This window comes from Rhinoraja longicauda, chromosome 9 (assembly GCF_053455715.1).
Source record: "Rhinoraja longicauda isolate Sanriku21f chromosome 9, sRhiLon1.1, whole genome shotgun sequence".
NCBI classification, from domain to species: Eukaryota; Metazoa; Chordata; class Chondrichthyes; order Rajiformes; family Arhynchobatidae; genus Rhinoraja; species Rhinoraja longicauda.
Genome location: NC_135961.1, coordinates 38,114,342 through 38,138,995, shown reverse-complemented (window position 1 = coordinate 38,138,995; position 24,654 = coordinate 38,114,342). Strand labels below are relative to the sequence as shown.

Genomic DNA, 24,654 nt, shown 5'->3' with positions numbered 1-24,654 from the left:
TATCAGGGTGACCGTGGGGGTTTAGGTTTGGGGGGGTGGGGAAGGTGCAAACTCTGCATAGACGGCACCCGAGGTCAGGAATGAACCTGGGTCCTTGGCGCTGTGAGGCAGCAGCTCTTCCAGCTTAGACATGTGTTGGTAAACTGAAGCCAAAACTCCAGCTGAGGTGAAGGAAGCATTGCTCCTTGATGACGGTCTGAAAGTTGAAACAAATAGTGAAAGGCCTGGATAGAGTAGATGTGGAGAGGATGTTTCCACTAAGTGGAGAGTCTAGGGCCAGAGGTCATAGCCTCAGAATAAAAGAACGTACCTTTAGAAAGGAGATGAGGAGGAATTTATTTAGTCGCTGGATGGTGAATCTGTGGAATTCATTGCCACAGAAGGCTATGGAGGCCAAGTCAATGGGTATTTTTAAGGCATAGATAGATTCTTGATTAGTACAGGTGTCAGGGACTATGGGGAGAAAGCAGGAGAATGGGATTGAGAGGGAAAGATAGATCAGCCATGATTGAATGGCGGAGTAAACCTGATGGGTCGAATGGCCTAATTCTGCTCCTATAACTGATGAATTTATGAAACACAGCTCAGATCAGTCTGTCACAATGGGGGGCAAAGAGGTGTGAAGTGTTTCTGAGATTTCTGAGTACACCTCCCTGAGAAACAGTGATCTCTCCATCACTCCCCACATGGTCTGCTTCATCTTTCATAGGCTCCATGGAATTAAACATATGGCACATTGTCACATGCAGAGAGTTGTGGATGTAGCCCAGTCCATTACACAAACCAGACACCCCACCATTGACTCCATCTACACTTCACGCTGCTTTAGAAATGGAGCCAACATAACCAAAGACTTGTCCCACCCTGATCATTTCTTCTTCTCCCCACTCCCATCCCACAGAAGGTACATATGCTTGAAAGCGCACACCACCAGGCTCAGGAATGGCTTTGCCCCCTCCGTTATCAGGCTTCTGAACGCCCTTCAATAAGCTAGGATACTGTCGGATTCACCTCTACCCCATTGCGAACATTGGACTTTGTCTCTGGAACTGATATGTTAAAATGCTAAGACCTATATTCCACACTCTGTATCTTCCCCTTTGCTTTACCTATTGTCCTTGAGTTTGACATGATTGTATTTATGAATGGTATTTGGATAGCGTGCACCTGGGTACACGTGATAATAATAAACCGAAACCTAAACCTCCTCAAATTCTTTGTTTACTAGGATGTTGCCATGACTCATGGACTATAGGGAGAGATTGGGCAGCCCAGGACTTTATACCTTGGAGCACAGGAGACTGAGGGGTAATCTAATATCAGTGTATAAAATCATAAGCCTAACAGATAGGGTGAATGCACAGAGTCTTTTATCCAGGGCAGGGCCGGATTAACATAGAAGCAAAAGTAGCATTTGCTACGGGCTCCGCGCTAAATAGACAATAGACAATAGGTGCAGGAGGAGGCCATTCGGCCCTTCGAGCCAGCACCACCATTCAATGTGATCATGGCTGATCATTCTCAATCAGTACCCCGTTCCTGCCTTCTCCCCATACCCCCTGACTCCGCTATCCTTAAGAGCTCTATCCAGCTCTCTCTTGAATGCATTCAGAGAATTGGCCTCCACTGCCTTCTGAGGCAGAGAATTCCACAGATTCACAACTCTCTGACTGAAAAAGTTTTTCCTCATCTCAGTTCTAAATGGCCTACCCCTTATTCTTAAACTGTGGCCCCTTGTTCTGGACTCCCCCAACATTGGGAACATGTTTCCTGCCTCTAACGTGTCCAACCCCTTAATAATCTTATACGTTTCGATAAGATCTCCTCTCATCCTTCTAATTTCCATTGTATACAAGCCTAGTCGCTCCAGTCTTTCAACATATGAAAGTCCCGCCATTCCGGGAATTAACCTAGTAAATCTACGCTGCACGCCCTCAATAGCAAGAATATCCTTCCTCAAATTTGGAGACCAAAACTGCACACAGTATTCCAGGTGTGGTCTCACTAGGGCCCTGTACAACTGCAGAAGGACCTCTATGCTCCTATACTCAACTCCTCTTGTTATGAAGGCCAACATTCCATTGGCTTTCTTCACTGCCTGCTGTACCTGCATGCTTCCTTTCAGTGACTGATGCACTTGGACACCCAGATCTCGTTGTACGTCCCCTGTTCCTAACTTGACACCATTCAGATAATACTCTGCCTTCCTATTCTTACCATCAAAGTGGTTAACCTCACACTTATCCACATTAAACTGCATCTGCCATGCATCCGCCCACTCACACAACCTGTCCAAGTCACCCTGCAACCTCATAGCATCTTCCTCACAGCTCACAGTACCACCCAGCTTTGTATCATCTGCAAATTTGCTAATGGTACTTTTAATCCCTTCATCCAAGTCATTAATGTATATTGTAAATAGCTGCGGTCCCAGCACCGAGCCTTGCGGTACCCCATTAGTCACTGCCTGCCATTCTGAAAGGGACCCATTTATCCCCACTCTTTGCTTTCTGTCTGTCAACCAATTTTCTATCCATGTCAGTACCCTACCTCCATTACCATGTGCTCTAATTTTGCCCAATCTCCTATGTGGAACCTTGTCAAAGGCTTTCTGAAAGTCAAAGTACACCATATTCACCGGCTCTCCCCAGTCAATTTTCCTGGTTACATCCTCAAAGAATTCCAGAAGATTAGTCAAGCATGATTTCCCCTTCGTAAATCCATGCTTGAAATCGGCATCCCACTGAGAGACGCTGTGTTGCGCGCGCCGCTCCCCAACCACCGCGGCTAGAATGTGTTGCCAACAGCGCGGTGAGAATGTGTTGGCGGCGGGGCTGCGCGGACCAATGGGCAGCCGGCGCGTCACCGCCCAACCGCCGGCCCTCTTACTCCACACATCTCCGGCCTCACCCAAACACCTCACTCCTCCGGACCTCTCTGCTCCAATATTGGCCTTGTCTCCCCACACATCCCAGCCCTCACACTCCTCGCTAATCGGCTCTTTTCTCTTGTCCCCGGGCCACTTTCACCACCTCATCACCTCCCCCCACCCCCCCATCTCTCCCACTCCTCCAGCCCTCCTTCTCCCCACTCCACTGGGTGTCTCGCTCCTCAATCCCCCTTCCCTCTCGCCTCCCAGACTTTCGTCCCTCCAAATAGCTACTGTTCCAGTCCTCCCACCAATCTACCTCCCCCCTTTATTCCCAGTCTTCTGTCCCACTCTCCTCTTCTCCATCCCAATCTCCCTCCCGCGCATCTCCATTACGCTCTCCCCGTTTCCTCCAAACCTCTTTCCCCCATACCTCCCTCCATGCCTCCATGCCCCCCCCATCCCCCTCCCCCCCCCCTCCTCTGGCCTTTACTTTCCATTTCTATAGGCACTTTCCCTCACACTTTCGGCCTTTTCTCAGCCCCTACCCGTCCGTACCTCTCTCTCTCTCTCTCTCTACTCTTCTGGCCCATACTCCCAAAATCCTGTGCCTCCCTCTCACCCATCCCAAAGGTTCGGGCCCTCTTTCTCACCAATCCCCCAGCCTTCTCTCCTCACTTCCCGGGCCCTGTCTCCTCCTCCATTCTTCTAGCACCTCCTCTACCCGCACCTTGCATGCCTCTCAGCATCCATTGCTCCAGCACTCCCTACCCTTACTCCCGTCCCTCTCACCCCTATACCTCCAGTCCCGCCTCTATTCATTCCTCCGGCCCTACCTTTTCCACATTCCTCCGGCCCTCCCTGTCTCTACTTCTCTGGCACCCTCAGCTCCCACTCCTCCGGCCCTCTTCTCGCAATCCTCCATTATTCGCCCCACAGTGGCGCAGCGGTAGAGTTGCTGCCTGACAGCACTTGCAGCACCGGAGACCCGGGTTCCATCCCAACCACGGGTGCTGTCTGTACGGAGTTTGTACATTCACCCCGTGATCGCGTGGGTTTTCGCTAAGATCTTTGGTTTCCTCCCACACTCCAAAGACGTACAGGTTTGTAGGTTAATTGGCTTGGTGTATGTGTAAAATTGTCTCTTGTGTGTGCGGGGATCGCTGATCGGTACGGACGGTGGGCTGAAGCGCCAGTTTTCACGCTGTATCTCTAAACTAAACCCCTCCATCACACACTCTCAGAGTTCCGTATTAGGCCCACGGGCCGCTGTAGGCCCCGACACTGTAGGCCCCGACACTGTAGGCCCGGACAGTGTAGGCTAACGGAGCTCATTAACATTAACAGAGTTAGGGGAGCGGGGCCGAGTATGTTCGCCGAACAGAGGTTGCAACTTGCCTCCCAGCCCGGGCAGCCGCCATTGGTGGAGCGGGAGCACGTGGCCGCGGGCTGGGTGAGGTCACGTGGGACGCGGGCTGGGTGAGGTCACGTGGGACGCGGGCGGTGAGGTCACCTTGTCCCATATTTAAAGCCCCTTTATAACCTATGCTACGGGCCCCGCACCAGCTTAATACGGCCCTGATTCAAGGTCGGGAATCAAGACCAAGAGGACGTAGGTTTAAGGTGAGCGGGGAAAGATAGGAACTTGAGGGTCAACCTTTTCCACTCAGAGGGTGACGGTTATGTGGAGGTGCCAGAGGAGGTAGTTGAGGCATGTACAATAACATCAATTAAAAGACACTTGGACAGGTACATGGATAGGAAAGGTTTAGAGAGAAAATAGACAAAATGCTGGAGTAACTCAGCGGGTCAGGCAGCATCTCTGGAGAAAAGGAATAGGTGATGTTTCGGGTCGAGACCCTTCATCGGACAAAGAGTCAGGAAGGTGTTGAGGCAGGTGCAATAACACCATTCAGATGACATTTGGACAGCTACATCGATAGGAAAGATTTAAAGGGATATGGGCCATATGCGAGCAGGGGAATTCGTGGAGATGGGCATCATGAACAGTTTTTTGCCGAAGTGCCTGTTTCTGTGTGATATGACTCTATGACTCTAAAATGCAAATCAATTCTTCTCAAAGCAACTTTCCAACAACATTCTTTATGTTATACATTGAATGTGGCAGAAGGTGCTAGCAATGCTTTCTAATTTTTGATTCCTCGTATAATATGGAAGGTTAAGTGGACATGATTGACCAAAGACTTCAATGTTCATGTTATGTGATCAGGGGGATGAGCAGAAATCATCAGGTGGTTTTGTTCGGGTGAAGGTGGCTACATTTGGTGAGTTGGAAACCGGTGCACAGACAGGATTTAATTTAGACTTCAACAGCCATCTTCGTGGAAGCAGGGTCCTTGGCATCGGCTGTCTGCAGAATGACTTGTTGGTAGCTGGTCTTCGCAACCTTTCGCTTTTGCCTGCAGAAAGAGTGCAGCGTTAGTGCAGCAACTTGGTGGAATTCAGAACATTGAGCACAGGGCATCTTTCAGCTCCTGGAGGCTGCTCTATCGTTAGTTTATGTCATAGCAGCAGAATTAGGCCATTCAGTCCATCAAGTCTCCTCCGCCATTCAATCATGGCTGACCTATCTTTGCCTCTCAACCTCATTCTCCTGCCTTCTCCCTATAACCTCTGGCAGTTTGTTCCAAAAACCACCACCCTCTGAGTGTTGCCCCTCAGGTTCTTGATTCCCATACCCTGGGTAAAAGACTCTCTGCCTTCACCTAATCTTTTGCACTCATGATTTTATGCACCTCTTTAAGTCCCGGCCTCTATATCTCCCGCCCTCCTCATCTCCATTTCCCCACCATTGCTGCAGGTGACTCAAACACCCGGGAACAGAGGAGATACAGAGGTACTTTAGACTTTAGAGACAGTGCAGAAACAGACCCTTCGGTCCACCGGGTCCGCAACGACCAGCGATCACCCCGTGCACAAGTCCTACCATACACACTAGGGACAATTTCCAGAAGCCAATTAACCTACAAACCTGCATGACTTTGGGATGTGGGAAGAAATCGGAGCACCCGGAGAAAACCCACGCAGTCTCAGGGAGAACGTACAAATTCTTAATAGATAGCACACTGCCCCGTCCATCACAGGTACTGATCTCCCCACCATTGTAGAGATCTGCAGGAGATGCTGCCTCAAAAATGCAGTGAGTGGAGACCAAACAGGAGACTGGGTATGGACTGCTTGGGATGTAGTGCTGGCTGAGTCAGTGCTGACCCCTGCTGGTGTTCCCCAACACTGCGGCTGTCACTCCTCCTGGTCTGAGCACCTACTTTGTTGAGGTGACCGCTGAGCTCAGTGTTAGCTATCTCAGTCCCGAGGCGGGAGCAACAGTGACCCCAAGCTGCTCAGGCGAATCACAGCAAGAGACATCTGGAGTCCCAGCGGCACAACAGGAAGAATGTACAAACTCTGTACAGACAGCACCTATGGTCAGTATCAAAACCCGATGAAAGTTTGTGACACCAGACACGCACGTTGCCCCAGTGGCCGGGCACTCACCGGCCGATGTTCTCGATCTCCTCGATAGTGTCAGGCAAAGTCAACCCCTTTGTCTCGGGCAAAAGCAGCACCAGGCCCCCGGAAACCAGCCCGACTACGCCTGAGAACAGACACAAACAGGGAACGTTCAGTAAGAACCTGGTAAACCAAGGAATTAAAGTACACTGGAATGATTTTGTTAGGTTTGGAGATACAACATGGAAACAGGCCCTTCGGCCCACCCCGACCCATTCACACTAGTTCTATTATCCCACTTGCACTTCCTACACACTATGGTTGGACAAGGGCCAGAGGCGAAAAGGTGTGAGACAAGAGGATTGAAGAGGTGCGAATTGTGAAGCTGGAGGGAGGAATGTAGGTGGAAGGGAGGGGGGGGGGGGTGAAATAAGCACGTCCAGGAGGGCTACAAGGGAAAGAAACCCACATCTTGTAAATCAGCATCTGCAGTTCCTTGTTTCTATGTTCTAAAGCATTGAAGTTGTTCGAAGCTGCCAGTGAGTGAGAGTCTCACCAAAAACTACGAGCGGCAATCCTGCCCAGACATCAGCCAGACGGTAGACGATGAACGGAGACACAATCCCTCCAATGTCACACAGGGCAGAGCAGACAGACACACCTAGGTTTCTGCAAGGGCAACAAGTCCATGAGCATTGAGCAAAAGGTCAACCCTACCACAGACGACAAAATAAAGTACATTTGATTAATCTCAAAAATAGACATTATTCACAATAAAATATATTTGAAATAAAAACTGTGCAAAAACTCTTTATACATTCTTAGGTGTCTATACACTTAATTGTGTCGTACTTAGTATTGTTTCGTTTAGAATGGCGAATCTGTGGAATTCATTGCCACAGATGGCTGTAGAGGCCAAGTCATTGGGCGGAGAATGACAGATTCTTGATTTGTAAGGGTGTCACGGATTATGGGGACAAGACAAAGTGAGGGAAAGATAGATCGGCCTTAATTGAATGATGGAGTGGACTCGGTGGGCTGAATGGCCAAATTCTGCTCCTATGACATGAACTTTAGTTTAGTTTTGAGACACAGCATTGTTCTAAGTGCTTTCAACCCATCCATGTTCTCCAGAGATGATGCCTGTCCCACCCAGTTACTCCAGAACTTCCTGCCTTTATTCTCCTTGTAGGTAACACCCTGTAATCCAGGCAGCATTCTGGTGAACCTCTTCTGCAGTGTTTAGTTTCGAGATACAGCATGGAAACAGGCCCTTCGGCTCACTGTCCACACTGACCATCGATCACCCGTTCACACTAGTTCAATGTTATCCCACTTTTGCATCCATTCTCTGCACACCAGGGACAATCTATTGAGGTCTATTAACCTATAAACCCATATGTCTTTGGGACGTGGGAGGAATCTGGAGCACCTGGTTTCAGGACGAATGTGCAAACTCCACATAAACAGCACCCAAGGTCAGAATCAAACCAGGGTCTCTGGTGATGTGAGGTAGTGGCTCATGAATGCCACTGTGCCACATGAATGCAAAGGGTATTTTCCTTAAAGATAAATGCAAGTAAATAAGTTTAAAGAAAACCTCCTTATCCCTTCTCGTGTTTGAGGGGCGTCCCCACCAGACTGCCTCACAATGTCCAGCGGCAGAACGAGTATTGTGTATTTTGGTCTCCTATTTTGAGGAAGGACATCCTTGTAATTGAGGCAGTGCAGCGTAGGTTCACGAGATTGATCCCTGGGATGGCGGGACTGTCACATGAGGAAACATTGAAAAGACTAGGCTTGTATTCACTGGAGTTTAGAAGGATGAGAGGGGATCTTATAGAGACATAAAATTATAGAAGGACTGGACAAGCTAGATGTAGGAAAAATGTTCCCAATGTTGGGGGAGTCCAGAACCAGGGGCCACAGACTTAGAATAAAGGGGAGGCCATTTAAAACTGAGGTGAGAAGGAACTTTTTCACCCAGAGAGTTGTGAATTTGTGGAATTCTCTGCCACAGAGGGCAGTGGAGGCCAAATTACTAGATGAATTTAAGAGTTAGATAGAGCTCTGGGGGCTAGTGGAATCAAGGGATATGGGGAGAGGTTGGGCACAGGTTACCGATTGTGGATGATCAGCCATGATCGCAATGAATGGTGGTGCTGGCTCGAAGGGCCGAATGGCCTCCACCTGCACCTATTTTCTATGTTTCTATGACCCTAGATTGTAGTCCTCCCCCAAAGAGCCTTGGCGTTGGTTGCACCAAGCTTCATTCAATGATGGACATAGCTCTCTGCTGGGAGACCAACCAGTTTGAGGCACCGTGCAGTCGAAGGTTCTACCCGAGTCCTGCCTGCCCCACTTCCAGGCTTATGTCCGTGCCTGCACGTGTCCTTGGAGAGGGAACACGCCGTGTTCATAGGGACTTTGGAGGCCTTCTGTGAACATTGGTCGCTGCAGGGACTCAAGTGTGTGGTGGATACGGCTGACAACATTGTAATCTGATGGTCGATGCTTGCAAACTGCATGAATAGGCGAAAAAGACACAAAGTGCTGGAGTAACTTTCAGTACCTTAAGGGGTGACACATTGGCGCAGTGGTAGAGCTCCTGCCGGGTTCGATCCCGACCACAGGTGCTGTCTGTACAGAGTTTGTACAGTACTTGCTCCCTGTGCTCCTGCTTCCTAACACACTCCAAAGACGTACAATTTTGTGGGTTAATTGGCTTTGGTAAAATTGTAAATGGTCCCTAGTGCGTAGGATAGAGCTAGTGTATGGGGATCACTGATCAGCACGGACTCAATGGGCTGAAATGCCTGTACCCGCGCTGTATCTCTAAATAAACTAAACTAACTCAGCCGGTCAGGCAGCATCTGTGGTGAACATGGATAAGCAGCATCTGCAGATCTTTGATTCTGCATGAATAGCAGTTTTGATTACTGTAATACTTTAGGGTGCTAAAGGAGAAGGCAGGAAAATGGGGTCGAGAGGGAAAAAGATCAGGCATGATTGAATGGTGGAGTAGACTTGATGGGCCGAATGGCATAATTCTGCTCCTATAACTTATAAACTTTGTAAATTATGAATATGTAATAAAAGCTTGTTGAGGAAAACAAAACAGGTTTTGGGCAGACCAAAGATCGTCTTTCACCGAGCTGTTGGTCTTCTGTGAACCTATGAGGTCTGAATAACTAAAGGTTCATTAAAACTTTGCTCCGTATGGAATAACTTCCCACTCATACAGACCTGATAAAAGTTGGGTATAACTCAGCGTTTACAAACACCACCATTTCAAAGCTCATCGTGATGCCCAGTTTACCGACAAATGCGATTGCCGTCGCTAACCAGCTGACACCTGCAGTGGCAAGACGCAGGAAGGTAGAAAGGTTAAAAACAGTGCTTTCCAAAACCCATATGCTTCATCAGCAACTGCTGGTCCTAGCTTGTGACGTTTGGCCCAGGATTTAGACTTGACTGGTCAGACATGCAAGTTTTGCGACTGCTCATTGGGGCAGCACCCATAGGTTTCAGTGTGTGTGAGCGCCACCCTAGGGACGAGAAGCCCTCCTGTCATGGAGCACAGTGGAGCAGCTGGTAGAGCCGCTGCCTCACAGTGCTGGAGACCCGGGTTCGATGCTGACCTCAACTGCTGACTGTGTGGAGTTTGAACGTTCTCCTTGTGACCCCTTGGGTTTCCTCCAGGTGCTCCGGTTCCCTCCCACATCCCAAAGACGTGCCGGTTTGTAGGTTAATTTCCCTCTATAAATTGCCCCTAATGTGTAGGGGGTGGGATAACGTAGAACTTGTGTACGGGTAATCAAAGGTCGGCATGGACTCAGTGGGCCAAATGGCCTATTTCTATGCTGTATCTTTAAACCTAAAACTAAATCTCCAGGGAGATTAATGGGATAGACACAGTGCTGGAGTAACTCACTGGGCTGGCAGTATCCATGGAGAACATGGATAGGTACCATTTCGGGTCGGGACCTTTCTTCAGACTAATGGGGTTGTTGTGCGAGTGGTTGGCATTTCTGATACCCCGTGGATAGAACACTGATTCTCTCCACCTGGGCAAGGAGATGATATTCATTGTGCCTTCATTGGTCAGGGCATTGTGTATAAGCACATGCAAGTCATGTTGCAATTTTATAGGACTTTGGTTCGGCAATATCTGGGACGAGCTGCCAGAAGAAGCTAGAGAAGCAGATACTATTTACGACTTTTAAGTCATTAGGACAGATATATGAATAGTAGGGTTTAGAGGGCTCTGAGCCAATTGTGAGCAAATGGAACAGGCCCTCTGGTCCACAATGTCTGTGCCGAACGTGATGCCAAGACCAACTCTCATCTGTCAGCACATAATCCATATTCCTCCATTCCTTGCATGTCCGCGTGCCTATCCAAATGGGACTAGCACAGTAGGCCAACTTGGTTGGCATGGACAAGGTGGGTTGAAGGGCCTGTTTCTTTGCTCTACTTCTCTGTGACTGACCAAATGGCTGGCTCTTGCTCCTAATTCCTTTGGTCTTCTCTTCTTACTGGGTAAATTATCAGGACAATTTTACGAGCTGCTTTGCTTGGAATATGATGCAGGTACTGCCTGTGGTGAGATGGTGCTATGGTAGATTCTCTCACTGATGTCCCACCACCAAACACACCACAGGATGTCTCAATGGCTCCATCGGGAGAGGGGGTATCAGGGTGGAGGGGTTTGTGTTGTTCAGGGACAGTGTGTTGTTCAGGGATGAAGCAAGATCTGAGAGATGCTCGACATTAGGAAGGCCAGTAACCAAGTAGCTGAGAACAAAATGGGTGGCGTTAAGATATATAATAACTTCCGAGAAGAATGGTCTGAGGGGTTGGTTGGATGAATGATAAAGGGACAATCTTTACTCAAGTTATGATCTCCAATGCACTGCCCATTAATAGGAAATACATTCAACAACAACTCCAGCAATGGGGCAGGACATGTATCAAACTCCTAAAGAAAAAGAACTGCAGAAGAGGTCAGGGTGGTGGACTGGTTGACAACTACTTTCAAAAGGCCTGTGCTTACAAGGGCAATGGGCTGAATGGCTTCCTGGGGTGAATCACTTTCTGTTCTTGCTGAAACGGTGAACTTCTGATGAAAGGGTCCAAGTCCACAACTCCCTGACAGTGGCAACACTAGTAGATCAAGTTGTAAAGAAAGCATATGGTAGCTACATATGCTTTCATTGATCGGGCTATTGAGTATATCAGTCAGGAAGTCATGATGCAGCATTATAAGACTTTGGTTAGGCCACATTTGGAGTATTGCATGCAGTTCCAGTCACCCCATTACAGGAAGAATGTGGAGGCTTTGGAAAGTGCGCAGAGGAGATTTATGATACCTACATTTAGAGTTTTAGCTACAAGGAGAGACAAGGAACTACAGATGTTGGTTTACAAAAAAGACACAAAGTGCTGGAGTAACTCAGCATCATCTCTGGAGAACATGGACAGGTGACGTTTCAGATTAGGATCCTTCTTCGGACAGGAGTTCTACAAGGAGAGGTTGGACAAACTTGGATTGTTTTCTCTGGAGCGCCAGAGGAAGAGACCTTAAAGAGGTATATAAAATTATGAGAGGCTTAGATAGGGTAGACAGTCAGAACCTTTTCCCAGGGTGGAATTATCAAATACTAGAGAGCATAGCTTTAAGGTGAGAGGGGCAAAGTTCAAAGGGGATGTACAGGGCAAGTGTTTAAACACAGAGAGTGGTGAATGCATGGAACGTGCTGCCAGTAGAGGTGCCGGCTGAGGCACATACAATAGTGGCATTTAAGAGACTTTTGGATAAGCACATGGATATGCAGGGAATGGAGGGATTTGAATTATGTGTAGGCAGATAAGAGTTGGTCTTGGCATCATGTTCGGCAGACATTGTGGGCCGAAGGGACTGTTTCTGTGCTGTACTGTTCCATGCTCTATGCTCTATGCTCTGCCACACATATTCCCCTCATTGACTGGTGCTTCCTGATCCTCATCAGCCTGAATGGTCCCACAGTCCCAGGGGTACTTGCTCTCGGGTATGAAGGCTGCGATCAGGCAGGATGCCCCCGACAGGAGCCCTCCGGTAGCGAAGGGGAGGCGGCGCCCAATCCGCTCGATGACCAGAAGGATGAGCATCGCTGCCGGGATTTCCACGGCTCCGGAGATGAAGAAGTCAAGGTAGATGTTTCCACCCAGCGTCCCCAAGCGCATGACCAGCCCTTGGTAGACCAGGGCGCAGGCAAACCTGGAGAAGGGTGACGTCAGGTTAGTTAGGGTGATCATTGGGGTAAAAGAAACATGCCTTGCACTTCCCCTCTAAACTTTGCCCCTCTCGCCATAAAGCTATGTCCTCTGGTCTTTGACATTTCCACCCTGGATAAAAGGTGCGGACTGTCTACCCGATAAATTAACGGAGCAGAATTAGGCCATTCGGCAAGTCAAGTCTACTCCACCATTCAATCATGGCTGATCTATCTTTCCCTCTCAACTGCATTCTCCTGCCTTCTCCCCGTAGCCCCTGACACCCACACCAATCGAAGACCTGTCAATCTCCACCTTAAAAATATCCATGCCTCTCATAATTTTAGATACTTAAATTTGCCAACATTTCACCCATGTCTCTCAACCATTCCTATCAACACATCTATCCTATGTCTGTTTTACGACTCCATGAATCCAAATTGGTTTCACATTTATGTGACATTGATATATCCGTGACAAGCCAGGGTCCTGGCAGCTAAATCGCACCCCGTCTGATGTTATCAGTTGATGTCCCACGAGTTCAGCAGAGACCTCTCTCCCCATCGGATTCAATTCCCACATCCCAACTACTCATTCGTTCCATTTCTGGCACCATGCACAAACCTCCTCTCATATATACATAGGACAGTGCCGCACAGGAAAAGCCACTTCAGCCCACAATGTCTGTGCCGAACATGATGCCAAGACCAACACCTCTCAGCTCCAAGTAAAAATGGCGCCCAAGCTAGGCGACTCTCTGCGGCTAGTCCCAGAAGCGGATCTGCAATCACTCATTACAATTTGTACAATCACTCCACTCTTTTAAGCCTCTACTCAAACAGAAATGTTATTTCCTTTATCTTATAACTGTATACTGTGGACCGCTTGATTGCAATCATGTACAGTCTTTCCGCTGACTGGATAGCACGAAACACAAAAGCTTTTCACTGTATCTTGGTACACACGACAATAAAGTAAACCAAGCTATCTGCCTGCAAGTGATCCATATCCCTCCATTTCCTGCATATCCACGTGCTTAACTAAAAAATAAGAATTAGTCCAGGCATTATGTTCAGCACAGACATTGTGGGCAGAAGGGCTTGTTCTTGTGCTTCTATGCTCCACATTCTATGTTCTATGTTTGCCCCCCTAACCCGTCCCACTAGCGCCCAGGTCCACGTTAGCAACCCCTTCCCTCCTGGGGCTGAGGGGGAACATGCTCGCTGACTTGAAGGCCCCTTTGTCCCCATGTTCACTTCTCATGTCCCAAACACCAGCTCCTCCGCTCAGAGGTTTTGGGAGCTTGAAAGGCAGCAGACTCATTGACAGAGCAGCTGACTTGTCCCAGTAATCCTCCTGGGGATGAAACAATTACAGAAGCACCATCTCACCAGTTGTACATCAAGATCAGAGTGTGTTTCCTTATCTGAGGAGTTCGGACCAGGTCTACGAACGATGGGCGGCCCAAGTCTTCTGTATTCTCCGCAACTTTCTACACAGGAAGGAAGTTACAAAGTCACCAGGTCAGACAGGCTCAGGACATCGGCCACTAGTCTCTGGAGGAAAGTGATGGGAGTATTCAGCAGGTCAAGCATAAACATTTTCATTCACATCCAATCCATTTCGGCCGCTCGGAGCCGCCTCCTCTAATAAAACATCAAACAGTACAGCACAAGAACAGACCCTTCAGCCCACAATGTCTGTGCCAAACATGATGCCAAGATAAACTAAACTCATCTGCCTAAACATGATCAGAATCTGCCACATCCTCAACCTCAGGTCCGGCCAACCCAAGTGAAGCTCTCCACGCCAGGACAGAAGGGGTTTATCCTCAAGGAGAGAGGCGCGCATTTAGGCAACTCCACCAATGGACTGATCGGTCTGAAAAAGGTCTGAAGTCTGAAGAAGGGTCTCGACCCGAAACGTCACCCATTCCTTCTCTCAAGAGATGTTGCCTCTCCCGCTGAGTTACTCCAGCATTTTATGTCCACTGGTGGACTTCTCTTTAACCTCAGCCCCATCTCACACAGCCAGCGAGATATGGTTTATGAACAGCTCTGCCTAAGACCCCAAGAAATTGCAGTGTTGTAGATGTAGCCCAGCCTATCACACACATCAGACTCCCCAACACTGATTCCATCTACACTTCATGCTGCTCGGAAAAACAGCCAACATAATCAACGACATGACCCACCCACCCCAATCATCCCTCCATCTCCCCGCTCCTTTGAGGCAGAAGGTACAGAAGCTTGAAAGCGTGCTCCTTCAGGCTCAGGAACAGCTTCTTCCCCTCTGTTATCAGGCTTCTGAACGGTACTTCCATAACCTTGGGCACTGTCCGATTCACGTCTACCCCATTGTGGACATAAGACTTTGTCTCCAGAACTGATGCGCTACAATGCTGAGAACTATATTCTGCACTCTGTATCTTCCCCTTTGCTAGACTTATTGTACTTGAGTTTCGCTTGATTGTATTTAAGTATATGTTTGGATATCATGCCAAACAAAGCTTTTACTGTACCTCTGAACAGGAGACAATAATAAACCTAAGCCTAAATAAACAAAAGCTTTGAAAAGTTAACTGAGGGTTGATGTTCACCTCGTATTTTTGGGAGAGGCTCTTTCCGTTCCTTTTGGCCATCTTATGCACCACATCCATGGCCTGGGCGTTCTTGTTCTGAGACAGTAGCCACCTGGGAGACTCTGGGATTAACCTGTGAACGGATCACATCCCATTACTGGAGACACAAGGAACTGCAGAAGCTGGAATCTTGAACAGAACACAAAGGGCTGGGGGAACACTGTTGCCAATCCTGATCGCCCCATTACAAGAAGCATGTGGAGGCTTTAGACAGAGTGCAGAAGAGGTTTATCAGAATGCTGCTTGGATTAGGGGATATTTGCAACAGGGAGAGATTGTTTTCCCTGCAACGTCATTGAGGGCTACCTGATAGAAGTGTATAAAATTATGAGAGTTTGAGATAGCGTAGTTCGTCAGAACCTTTTGATCGGGGTGGAAATGTCAAAAACTAGAGTGAATAGCTTTAAGGTGAGAGGGGCAAAGTTTAAACAAAATATGCAGGGCGAATTTTACAGGGTGTTCGTGCCCAAAACATGCTGCCGGGGGTGGTGGTGGAGTGAGGTAAAATAGTGGTATTTGAGGTTTTTAGATGGGCACACAGATATGGAGAGACTGAGGGATGTGGATCATGTGCAGGCCGATGAGATTAGTTTAGCTTGGCATCAGGTTTGACATGGACATTATGGGCTGAAGAGCCTGTCCCCGTGCTGTGCTGTACTATAGACTATAGACAATAGACAATAGATGCAGGAGTAGGCCATTCAGCCCTTCGAGCCAGCACCGCCATTCAATGCGATCATGGCTGATCACTCTCAATCAGTACCCCGTTCCTGCCTTCTCCCCATACCCCCTCACTCCGCTATCCTTAAGAGCTCTATCCAGCTCTCTCTTGAAAGCATCCAACGAACTGGCCTCCACTGCCTTCTGAGGCAGAGAATTCCACACCTTCACCACCCTCTGACTGAAAAAGTTCTTCCCCATCTCCGTTCTAAATGGCCTACCCCTTATTCTTAAACTGTGGCCCCTTGTTCTGGACTCCCCCAATATTGGGAACATGTTTCCTGCCTCTACTGTGTCCAATCCCCTAATTATCTTATATGTTTCAATAAGATCCCCCCTCATCCTTCTAAATTCCAGTGTATACAAGCCTAATTGCTCCAGCCTTTCAACATACGACAGTCCCACCATTCCGGGAATTAACCTAGTGAACCTACGCTGCACGCCCTCAATAGCAAGAATATCCTTCCTCAAATTTGGAGACCAAAACTGCACACAGTACTCCAGGTGCGGTCTCACCAGGGCCCGGTACAACTGTAGAAGGACCTCTTTGCTCCTATACTCAACTCCTCTTGTTACGAAGGCCAACATTCCATTGGCTTTCTTCACTGCCTGCTGTACCTGCATGCTTCCTTTCAGTGACTGATGCACTAGGACACCCAGATCTCGTTGAACATCCCCTCTTCCTAACTTGACACCATTCAGATAATAATCTGCCTTTCTATTCTTACTTCCAAAGTGAATAACCTCACACTTATCTACATTAAACTGCATCTGCCATGTATCCGCCCACTCACACAACCTGTCCAAGTCACCCTGTTCTATGTTCTATGTTCCTGCGCTGCTTTCATGTTCTAGTCCCATGTTCTAGCTCTATGTCCTATGTTCTAACTCAGAAGGTCCGGGAACATGTGTGGTGCTCAGCCAGATGTGCATTGCCCCCTTGGGTGCCCCAAACCCACTGCGGACATTACCAGTAGTAGGCGAGGAAGAGGAAGTTGGGAATGGTGGTGGCCAGCTGCAGGTTCCTCCAGTCGGGTATGAGATAGGCCACGGCCGGAAGCAGCATCATGCCGGTGCTGTAGCAGACCTGGTACAGGATGCCCACAGTCCTTCGGTACTCCGGCCCCACCAGCTCCGTGACTGAAACAAAAACACCCCTCGCTGATAAACCATGATCTTAACGAGGAGACTTAAGGAACTGCTGATGGTGGAACATTGAGCAAGCCACAAAGTGCTGGAGGAACCTAGCGGGCCAGGTAGCATCTGTGGAGGGGCCCTTTACCAGAACTGGGAAGAGACAATAGTCTAAACCTGAGACGTCAAGAGTGTTTAATTGTCATATGTACTCTCAACGAAACAAGGAGATTCTTACTTACTGTAGCTTTACGGGCTCATTAATGCAAAGCAAATAAATATATAAAAATCAATAACACAATAAATTAACAATCAGTAATACTAGGTAATCAGACCATAATAGTGCAAAAAACTGGTCAGTAGTGCAACCAAAGCAAAGTCGACATTAGATCAGTTATGGTCATGTAAATATTATCTCTCTCCACAGATGTTGCCTGATGCATGAATAAATGCGTGAATGCTTATTGTCACATGTGACAAGTCACAGTGAAATTATTTGCTTGCCTACCCAAGGTGTGCAAATAGTTGCCACATGGAGGTTGCTCACAAAGCTACGAAGTATCCCATGCCAGGTCCCCATTGTTCGTTCCCCCGGCATCGGCGTCCTCACTCCCACATGGTCCGTCCTCATCTGTTGATCGGCGCCACCATCGACTGCCGCACCGACCTCTCCGCTATCGCCGCCGGGTCATCCCCGGACGCCTCCGTGGCGCCAACCCAGCCGCGGCCTCTGTCGCCCTGGGCTCCATTGACTCCGGCGGCCGTGGGTTCCAACCCGTGAGGCCACTGAGCATTTTCAGTATTTTCCTCTTTTAATTCAGATTTCCAGCATTTTGATTTTCATTTACAATTAAACAAAGGCCAGAGGTGATACAGTTCATTAAAAAAAAAGCACACTACACATCCTGACACTTAAACCAAGGTGAACATTTTGTATGGACATAAATATTCAAGGAGAAAAGTCTGCTGGTTAGAAATAACATGTTTTATACAAACAAATATTGACAAAATAAATCGCAGATTCTCAAGTTGATATGCAGCTAATATAATGAATATTTACATGAACACAAAATGCTGGAGGAACTCAACGGATCAGGCAGTATCTGCAGAGGGAATGGACAAGCAATGCTTCGGGTCGAGACTCTACTTTAGTAGAGGGGAAAGCTGGAAAATAGAGGTGTGGGGAAGGAGTGGAGCAAAAAGGGTCCCAACCCAAAATAGACAATAGACAAAATGTTGCCCGTCAATTCCCCTTCAGATTAGCAGTATATCAACTTAATAATTTCTATTTTATCTTGAAAATATTCCCTCTACAGATGCTGCCTGACCCACCGAGTTCCTCCAGCACTTAGTGTTTTGTGCTTGATTCCACATAACATTACGCCACAATATTATCCCCAGTGATACCGGTTACTGTGCTACCTCAGAGCAACCAGCTCTTCCATTACAAATAAGCAGGTGGGAGTAAGACTCTTACTGAAGACGTATGCACACAGCCAGCAGCCTTTACTGAACACGCCCTGGAAAGTTCGGAAGATCACAAACCAGGTGTAGTTTGGCAGGAAGGCCACAATAAGCCCCACCACCGCAGTCACTAATGTCGCAGACAAGAAGCTGAATTTCCGGCCAAACCTAAAAAGTAAATAATGTAAAGATTAGATTGTGAGAATACGCACTGGGGGTGGCACGGTGGCACAAAGGTAGAGTTGCTTCCTTACAGCTCCATAGACCCGAGTTCAATCCTGACTATGGGTGCTGTCTGTATAGATATTGTAGATTCTCCCTGTGACTGCGTGGGTTTTCTCCGGGTGCTCCGGTTTCCTCCCACATCCCAAAGACGTACAGGTTTGTAGGTTAATTGGTTTTGGTAAAATTGTTAAATGTTCCTAGTGTGTAGGATAGAACTAGTGTATGTGAGATCGTTGGGATCGCGGACTCGGTGGGCTGTTTCCACGCTGTATCTCTAAATAAACAAAACTAAACAAAGCTGACAGTCAACCACAGTCGCTGTGGTGATATGGGGGCTTGTGGAGCTACCTACATGTCCGCCGAGTAGCCCATGATGATCGTCCCCACCATGAAGCCCAGGTTGAGGCAGGCTTGAGTCAGATCCACCTTCCAGGCATCCGAGCACACCAGCTCAAACTGTGTGAAGGAATCAGGTGAAAACACATCAGTGAGGCTGCATTGGGAGTACTGCGCTCATTGTTGTCACACTGTTACAGGAAAGATGCTGATAAAATGGAAAGAGTACAGAGAAGATTTACGTGGACTTTGCCAGGACTCGAGGGCCTGAGCTATGGGGAGAAGTTAGACAGGCTAGGAACTTTACTCCTTGGAGCGCAGGAGTCAGAGGGGTTATGTTATAGAGGTGTATAAGTTCATGAAGGGAATAGATGGGGTGAATGCCTTGGATAGATGGGGGTCTTTTACCCAAAGTAGTTGAATGAAGAACCAGAGGACATAGGTTTAAGATAAGAGGGGAAAGATTTAAAAGGAACCTGAGGGGCAATCTTTTCATACGTGCTGTCAGAGGAGGTAGTTGAGGCAGGTACTACAACAACATTTAAAGGGCATTGGATAGAAAAGGGTGAGAGGAATGTGAGCTAAATGCGGGTAGGTGGAACTAGTGCAGATGGGGCATCTTGGTCAGCATGGGCAAGTTGGGCCAAAAGGCCTGTTTATGTGCTGTATGATTCTGCTCTCTAAAAACGGTGGTGTATTGTGCATTAGTACTTGAGGGAGATAGAAACATTTTGTGAGCCGAAGGGCCTGTTCCTGTAATGTTGTATGTTCTATGAAACACACAGATTACACAACCTTGCTGCTCCCTGGAGACAGAGAGGAGGACAGGAGGTTGTATTGAGTGTCCCTTAGCTCCCACATTAGCTCGTCTCGTGGGTAATCTAGTTGTTACAACACTCTTCTGACCTGGTTTAGGTTTTGATTCAGGTTTTTAATTATTGTCCCATGTCCCGAGGTACAGCAAAAAAGATTTGTTTTGCATGCTGTTAGCTATACCATACACTGCCCATGTACAATTAGTTCAAACTCAAGATACAGAGTACAGAATATAATACAGAAACCCTCGTTCTTACAGACCTCTTTATAATGGATTTCATTTACAGTAGATGGACCTTATCGACCTACACCGCCAGGCCGGACCTACTGCCGCCATCGCCAGTCCACACAGCTTCCCCAGCCACTTCTAGGCCATGCTGCCACCAGCAGTGCCAACCCCTTACATGCACTCCGGCCGCCCATGGGTCGTGACCAATACTCCACCGATCCTCGCCTCTCCCCCGGCCTCTCCAGGCCGTTCCTGACCGAGTTCTTTACCCCCCCCCCCCCCCCCCCCCCCAAATGGAAACTATTCTGCCCAGAAAACCCCCCACGCGGTTTGTACGAAGGAACTGCAGATGCTGGTTTACACCGAAGATAAACACAAAATGCTGGAGAAACTCAGCGGCAGCATCTCTGGAGAGAAAGAATGGGATAGTGTTAATGTGCGGGGATCGCGGGTCAGTGCGGGCTCGGTGGGCCGAAGGGCCTGTTTCCTGGTTTCTGGTTGATTACTGCGCAAACACCTCATAAGTTGGTTATCTCCCCAGGTCGGAGTGAGTGGAGGAGTGATTAGATTTTGAAGTGGGCCTTGTTGACCACGTTGAGATCTAGTTGCCCAATCCCCTTTTTAAATGACTGAACATCGGGGGCGTGTTGGGTGGTAACATATTCCATTCCCTTATCTTCCTGGAGTAAAGGGAATATTGGCAGCAAAGTTTATTGATATTTAGCGAGTTGATGATGCAGGGAGCGGTATTTTGTCTTGTTTCATAGCGGTTGGTGCTCTGGGGTGACGGAGATTTGGTGATTTTGTGAATCTCCTTGTAAATTGCCGTGTTGTATCTCTGAACTAATATGCCATTAATCAACTCGCGGGGAGAACTCCTTCCATTTTATAACATCCGCTACATTCACTGACACTATGTACGTTTTCCGGAGCAAACTATTCTCCTTCATTCAATTGTTACTGTCCAGATATTTCACCATGAACCGTCACTCTATAACCATCTACATTAAACACGAACTCTCAGACATCAACGGGGTACAACTTCAGCTCTTGGTTTTAACTTACATTGATTGGTATTAATGCCGTCCGGCAGAAGCTTGAAATCGCGCAGCTTCGGAATAGCTTCACCCCCTGTGTTATCAGGCTTCTGAAGAATCCCTTGTCCGATTCACCTCTACCCCATTGCGGACATTGGACTTTGGTTGTGGAACCGGTGCGCTACAATGCTGAGAACTATATTCTGCAGATAGATACGTAATGTTTGCATGTTTGGTGGATAGCATGCGAAAGCTTCCCACTGTACCTTGGTGTACCTTGAGCATATTTAGGCAAAAATATATCAATGAGGTACATAAAACTTTACTACAGTCAAAGGGCGGCGACTGGGCGAGGAGATATTGGAGAGAGGAAACAGAGAGGCCCGAAATGGAGAGAGGCCCGAAATGTCACCTATCCATGATCTCCAGAGATGCTGCCTGTCGCTCAGCGACAGGCAGCATCTCTGGAGATCATGGATAGGTGACATTTCGGGTCGGAACCCTTCTTCAGACTCATCAGTCTGAAGAAGGTCCCGTCCCGAAATGGCACCTATCCATGATCTCACAGAGATGTTGCCTGACCCGCTGTTACTCCAGCATTCTGAGTCCCCTTGGGTGAACCAACATCTGCGGTTTCTCGTTTGTACATTTTGAAGAGTGAGACAGAGGAGAAATGAGGTGACGCTGGTTTGGGAGGCAGTCTAGATATTAAGGACAAAGATTCGTCTCCAAGATATGTTGATGTGGTCAACTAATGTCACTTCACCCACATTTAGATGTTCCTCTTGCTATGTTCTAGTCCAGTTAGCATGAACTTCCCGATAGAGCGGAAACCTACCTCGGTTACAATGCTGGAGATAGAACCGTTCTCAAAAACCCATCCGTCCCGGCACCTTGTCAGAGGAAGATCTTGAGAACGATTCCAGGAGAAGGGAAGTGGATTTTCACAGCTGACGGAGGAGGAATTCCAGTCCACGTCGAACCTCTCGCACTGACTGTACGGGGAGCTCCCGGCGCGGCCCGCGGGCAGCGTGAAGTTCTTCTCCTGCTCCAGGGACCAGTTGCATTTCTCCCTCAATGCGGACACCCCGGGACTCCTGCACCAATGGTCAGGAGTGACGGCCAGGAACACAAAGCCGACGTACAGATAGGAGAACATGGCCGAGGTCAGGCACACCCAGAAGAAGGTGATCTTCTGGTACAGTCCAAATCCCCCCACCTCTTCCAGAACATCATCAAAGGTGGGCATGGTGAAGGCTGTGTTCCTGGGATGGTGAACCAGAAGGTCGGAGCGGGCTGGTGGACTGCTTCAGCTGGACACGGTGCGGCCACCTACAATCATCTCAGCAATGGGCGGTGTGGGTTGAGATGGATAACTGAGTAAACGAGTGCACAAAATGAAGTGTGACACTGATTTACCCAGGGAGGTAACAAGCCTTTGGTCCCCACCTCTCAAAGCAGCAACTGGAACGCACAGGATAACATTTACACTCTACAGTGCTAGTTAGTTATCTCTCCCTCTCCCCCCCTCCCATCGCCCCCCCCCCCCCTCCCATCCCCCCCCCCCCTCCCATCCCCCCATCCCTCTTTCACATTTCCTCTTCTCTCCTTAACTTATACAATTTTGTCTACTTTTCATTCCCAGCATCTGTCCATCAATCAGCCAATCACCCCCCCCCCCCCCCCCCCGGAACCTGGATCCATCTATCACTTGTGCAAGAAGGAACTGCAGATGCTGGTTGATACCAACGATAGACATAAAAAGCTGAAGTAACTCAGCGGGTCAGATAGCATCTCTGGAGAAAATGAAAAGGTAACGTTTCAGATCGGAATTCCCTTTCTCCAGATATGCTGCCTGACTCATTGAGTATTTCCAGCATTTTGTGTCTATCCACCAATCACTTGCCAATCACGTCCCGCCCCAACTGTCTTTTCCAGCTCCCCCCAACTACAATCAGTTTGAAAAAGGGTCCCGACAACGCTACAGATCTTCCTCCAGCACTTTGTGCTTCACTATTTACTTATTAGTCAAGTGTAGTTTCCAACCCCTCCAATCCGTTCATTAAAGTTGAAGTTTAGAGAGGTGGTGATCAATTCCTCGGTTTTAAGTAAATTCGTAACATTAAATCAAACCTCATCAAAAAATGCACCCGACACCAACACAAAGAATGGGGAAAGTGCAGGATTTTTTTGTGTGCATGAAAGCCCCCTTTACGCTATGGAGCAGGTCCTCTGATTTCATGATCGCAGCTTCCTTCGCTGTGTTCAGAGGCAAACGTACCTCCAAAACACATAGACAAGTAGAATCTAGCCAACTGAGGGAGCTTAAATGAACCACAGAAGCTTCGCACACTGCTCTCGGCTGGTTCTTTACACGACAGATGTTGCACAGCCACCAGCAACAGCGAGAGAACGTCCAGAGGGCCAGGGAGCAAAAGAAGAACCATACCCTGGAGTTTGATGAACTGTCCCTGCGTCAAGAGATCGAATTTGGACACGGGAGTGGTTTTCTTGGATCAGTGTAAACAGGATACTTTAGATCTAGAGTTATGTAGTGACAAAACGGTTAATTGATGATCTGCTAGTTAAGGGGCTACGAGTGACCATTAGGGCGGCGCAGCGGGAGTTGCTGCCTTACAGCACTAGAGAAAGGGTTCGATCCTGACTGCGGGTGCTGTCTCCACGGAGTTTGTGCGTTCCAATAGACAATAGGTGCAGGAGGAGGCCATTCGGCCCTTCGAGCCAGCACCGCCATTTAATGTGATCATGGCTGATCATTCTCAATCAGTACCCCGTTCCTGCCTTCTCCCCATACCCCCTGACTCCGCTATCCTTAAGAGCTCTATCTAGCTCTCTCTTGAATGCATTCAGAGAATTGGCCTCCACTGCCTTCTGAGGCAGAGAATTCCACAGATTCACAACTCTCTGACTGAAAAAGTTTTTCCTCATCTCAGTTCTAAATGGCCTACCCCTTATTCTTAAACTGTGGCCCCTTGTTCTGGACTCCCCCAACATTGGGAACACGTTTCCTGCCCCTAACTTGTCCAACCCCTTAATAATCTTATACGTTTCGATAAGAACTCCTCTCATCCTTCTAAATTCCAGTATATACAAGCCTAGTCGCTCCAGTCTTTCAACATATGACAGTCCCGCCATTCCGGGAATTAACCTAGTAAATCTACGCTGCACGCCCTCAATAGCAAGAATATCCTTCCCCAAATTTGGAGACCAAAACTTCACACAGTACTCCAGGTGTGGTCTCACTAAGGCCTTGTACAACTACAGGACCTCTTTGCTCCTACACTCAACTCCACTTGTTATGAAGACCAACATTCCATTGGCTTTCTTCACTGCCTGCTGTACCTGCATGCTTCCTTTCAGTGACTGATGCACTCGGACACCCAGATCCCGTTGTACGTCCCCTTTTCCTAACTTGACACCATTCAGATAATACTCT

General features: G+C 48.1%; 1 protein-coding gene across 1 annotated transcript; it reads right to left on the bottom strand.

The window, feature by feature from the left end:
• Positions 1 to 4,997: 4,997 nt before the first annotated feature.
• Positions 4,998 to 22,446, bottom strand: LOC144596968 (solute carrier family 22 member 2-like). The gene is made up of 11 exons (XM_078405868.1): positions 22,036 to 22,446; positions 19,132 to 19,235; positions 18,568 to 18,722; positions 16,928 to 17,096; positions 15,195 to 15,309; positions 13,987 to 14,087; positions 12,385 to 12,599; positions 9,587 to 9,695; positions 6,897 to 7,009; positions 6,386 to 6,485; positions 4,998 to 5,289 (listed from the first exon to the last, which is right to left on the bottom strand). Exons 1-11 carry the CDS (start codon positions 22,444 to 22,446, stop codon positions 5,190 to 5,192), a joined length of 1,692 nt encoding a protein of 563 aa, XP_078261994.1. The 3' UTR covers positions 4,998 to 5,189.
• Between the last annotated feature and the right edge of the window lie 2,208 nt (positions 22,447 to 24,654).